This window comes from Bombyx mori, chromosome 9 (assembly GCF_030269925.1).
Source record: "Bombyx mori chromosome 9, ASM3026992v2".
Taxonomy (NCBI): Eukaryota; Metazoa; Arthropoda; class Insecta; order Lepidoptera; family Bombycidae; genus Bombyx; species Bombyx mori.
This window is the reverse complement of record NC_085115.1, coordinates 8,690,898-8,694,416: the sequence shown is the minus strand read 5'-3', so window position 1 is coordinate 8,694,416 and position 3,519 is coordinate 8,690,898. Positions and strand designations below refer to the sequence as shown.

The 3,519-nt window shown below is 33.1% G+C and overlaps 1 protein-coding gene across 8 annotated transcripts in view; it reads right to left on the bottom strand.

Moving 5' to 3' along the window:
* Positions 1-560: 560 nt before the first annotated feature.
* The window catches only part of CAP (c-Cbl-associated protein), a 158,206-nt gene continuing 155,247 nt past the window's right edge, over positions 561-3,519 (bottom strand). For 7 of the 8 annotated variants that reach the window (XM_062669947.1, XM_038012694.2, XM_062669949.1 and 4 more), the window contains 1 exon segment: positions 561-3,414. In XM_062669947.1, the coding sequence (XP_062525931.1) occupies positions 3,392-3,414 (23 nt within the window). In that variant the 3' untranslated portion in view covers positions 561-3,391. 8 annotated transcript variants of the gene reach the window in all.

Below are 3,519 nucleotides of genomic sequence, written 5' to 3'. Positions count from 1 at the left end.
GGTATTGAATAAATGGGTTACCCGTTTAAAATGTCGAATATTTCACTTCTAGCGCATAGAAACTACCGGTTTTTTTAGAATAATTTAAACTTCTCTTATACTTACTAAAAAGCACGGCGCCAGACCACTATCGGTCGCGTCAAATATCATTTGGCTTTGCTTGGTTTTTGCTTTGACTTCAATTAAATAAAAAATACGAATAAAAAATGATTTCGGAAACAACCTCCTTTTTAAAAGATATGCCATTAAGTAAGTCAGTAATAATTTATGTCAGTAATAGGTATTGAATAAATGGGTTACCCGTTTAAAATGTATTTAAAATGAAATTTTGATAATTCGAATGCTATTTTATAGAGATTGCAATTGATATTTGATATTACAAATGCTATTACATAGTAGATGTAGCTTGCTCGTGTTTGAGAAGGGATGAGATCTGATCCGTTATGTTTAAAAATTCTTTCAGTCTGATCTTTTAATAATTCAACTTTTCTCTGTAAACTAATTTATATTTTCCATGCTTATTTGGCCTATTAAAAAAAAAAAATGAAATAAAACACTGGTTTAAATAGAAAGATTATTTTATTAGGTGTGATTTTGAACAGTAGCAGTTAATGTTACATCGTACTTCAAGGTGTCAACAACAAATGAAATTTTTGTGCTTTAAAAAATAATTTAACAAAAGTAAATACAACAATACAATAATAGGTTAAAAATAAAATACACTAGTAATGCATTATGAAAAATAACAAGCATTTCACGTAGGGCGAGTGCTGTATGCGATATCAGGATTCGATCTACTTAAAACTACATATAAACGGTTCTTATAACTAATCTTTAGGGATAAAACATTTCAAGAATTTCAGCAAAGGAATCGACAACGAAAACAACAAAAGTAGCACAAAATTCATTGACTAGAATTTATGAATGATGAAGTTTATAATTTTTTTGATAATTATTACAAAAATTACATACCATATAATCGGTTGATTAATTCATTCCTTACAATATGTTTTAAATTTCAATTAAATAATGTATCACCTAGTTAATCATAATGTATTGTCAAACGTTGCCAAAAACTCGCCCTAATGTACTAGTCAATGTGTAACTTGAGTATTATCAGGCCCCTTTTTCCCATTAGTCACTCCAAGCCGGTACCTAGAGCCCTGATATATTTGGAGGCCCTCCATTAGATCATTTTATAAAATGAGAGAGTACACCGGAAAGTCATCTGGTGTAGACCGTGGTAGTTTAATCAGCATTCGTTAAACAACGGTCATAGGGGCCTATTATCCCGAAATGTCCAGTGCCTTAAATTGGTTAAAGACGGCCTGAGTAAAGTAACTACACCATTAACACGGTAACTAATACTTCATACTTGTCAATGAGTTATTACACTAAATTAATGTTATGTGAAGCCTTTCATCAACGCCCACAAAATGTCTAAACTTTGTTATCGCCAAACTACAAGTTATCACTCAAAGTTTGACTTTTGCCGATATAATAATTTTTTTGTTAGTCATTCTCATTAATGATTCATGTGCAGAGCTACATTCTTTTAAAATTTCACTTTTAAATGAAGAGCTCATTATGGTCAATTGTATGTTTTAAATAAATAACTACGCTAAATTATAAGTAAATAAGTATTTTTTTAATAAAAATTTTATACAATTTTACAACATTTTAGACATATTCTTTGGAACTCAGCACAACTTTGGATTGCTTACACTGACGTTTTCATCTTTACATTTTGAAACTATTTTGTTTATAAAGAACAAAATATGTACTATTACAGTAAGCCCTCTAAAAAAATTAGATGCCACGATGTTGCCATATTTTTTTTGTCCTTATAAAACGGATCTATACAAATCAAGTTTAAGAACTTACTTCTTCTAGAAATTTTCATGCTATATTTTGTACAAAAATTACTTAAAGTCATGGCAATATTTTGGTATCTTTCATGGTAATGTCGAGGCAATCTACTAGGTACTACGTAAACGGATACGGATAACATATTTAGGATATGATTAAGCTCCACATTAGACGCAAGAGGTTGGATAAACACTTTTACGACTTAAACACTGAACTGTTCAAATTGTAATTGACTGTAATGTTGTAGGATAATATTGTCAAGTAATTGATCTAAGAATTGTAATATTTATAATGGGACTATAGTTCCGAGGGCGAAAAGCCAAGGGAACAATTATTTTTGTAAGACACTAGAATCCGTTTAATGCGATTTTCGTTAAAAGTAGTCACCTCAATATGATGCTTCTAATGTCAAGATCATTTTCCTATTAGTTAATTGAATTTTATTATCTGTCGAATATGAATTGAAGCCGTATTTTTTCTACGCCTCGAATACAACAGCCAACAATTTTATTACAAAGCTCAAGCTCCGAAGTTATTTCGTGAGTTTTGGTATTTGGCAGTACATTTTGTATAGTTTTGGTTTCGTGGTTATGTTTTTAGAGGCAGCAAAAATGTATGGATATAGTACGGTAAAACTGTAACGTAATTAACGCTATTTGTCATTAATAGCGTATTATTATATTTCAGTGTATTTATTTTATTGTAAGCGTCTATAAATGTTTATGGTATATAGATTGTGGAACTCGAGGTAGGTATCCATCCAATTTTGCAGCTGACCGTACAATTTTGATTTTTAAGGTCATTTACATTGTAAATATCGTTTCATAAAATATTAATAGGCTCCGGGCTGCACTAGTACTAACACTATACAGGGTGTATTGGAACCGTTACTGTAAACGAAGTAAATTTGAAGAATAGATAACACGGCAACATTAAAAATGTATTTGTTCTAAGGCTTTTAAGCATCGCACGCAATGTAACAATAACAAAAAAGATTTATGCGCGAAATCTACGATCACGATGAACACGGGGTAGCCGCCTTCGCCTTTGCGAAATATATTATGATTACAACATAGTTTAGTTTGAGTCAAGTTAGTAAGGTTATATATAATATATAAAAGACAGATTTTTTAATGGTGGTAGGACCTCTTGTAAGTCCGCACGGGTAGGTACCACCATCCTGCCTATTTCTGCCGTGAAGCAGTAATGCGTTTCGGTTTGAAGGGTGGGGCAGCCGTTGTAACTATACTGAGACCTTAGAACTCTTATCTCAACGTGGGTGGCGACATTTACGCTGTAGATGTCTATGGGCTCCGGTAACCACTTAACACCATACACACACTTAAGCAATAAAAAATATATTCTCGTTTCGATTTCGGGAACGGTGTAGTTACACCCTGTATAATGGTATGGAGGTTGTGTCGTGTTGTACCGTGGCACGTGTTAGTGCGTCAGTTCAGCGACGCCGCCGGCCGCACAGTGCAGCGCGCCGCAGCCGACGGAACAGCGACGTCTCGCGCTATCAGATACGCTCCACGTAGTTGCCTGCCGATCACAATGCTTTACTTACGAAACTTTTTTCTTTTTTAAGGGATTTTATGACCTGGTAACTAAGACCTTTAAGGTCATGTCTTATTTTAATTTATATTC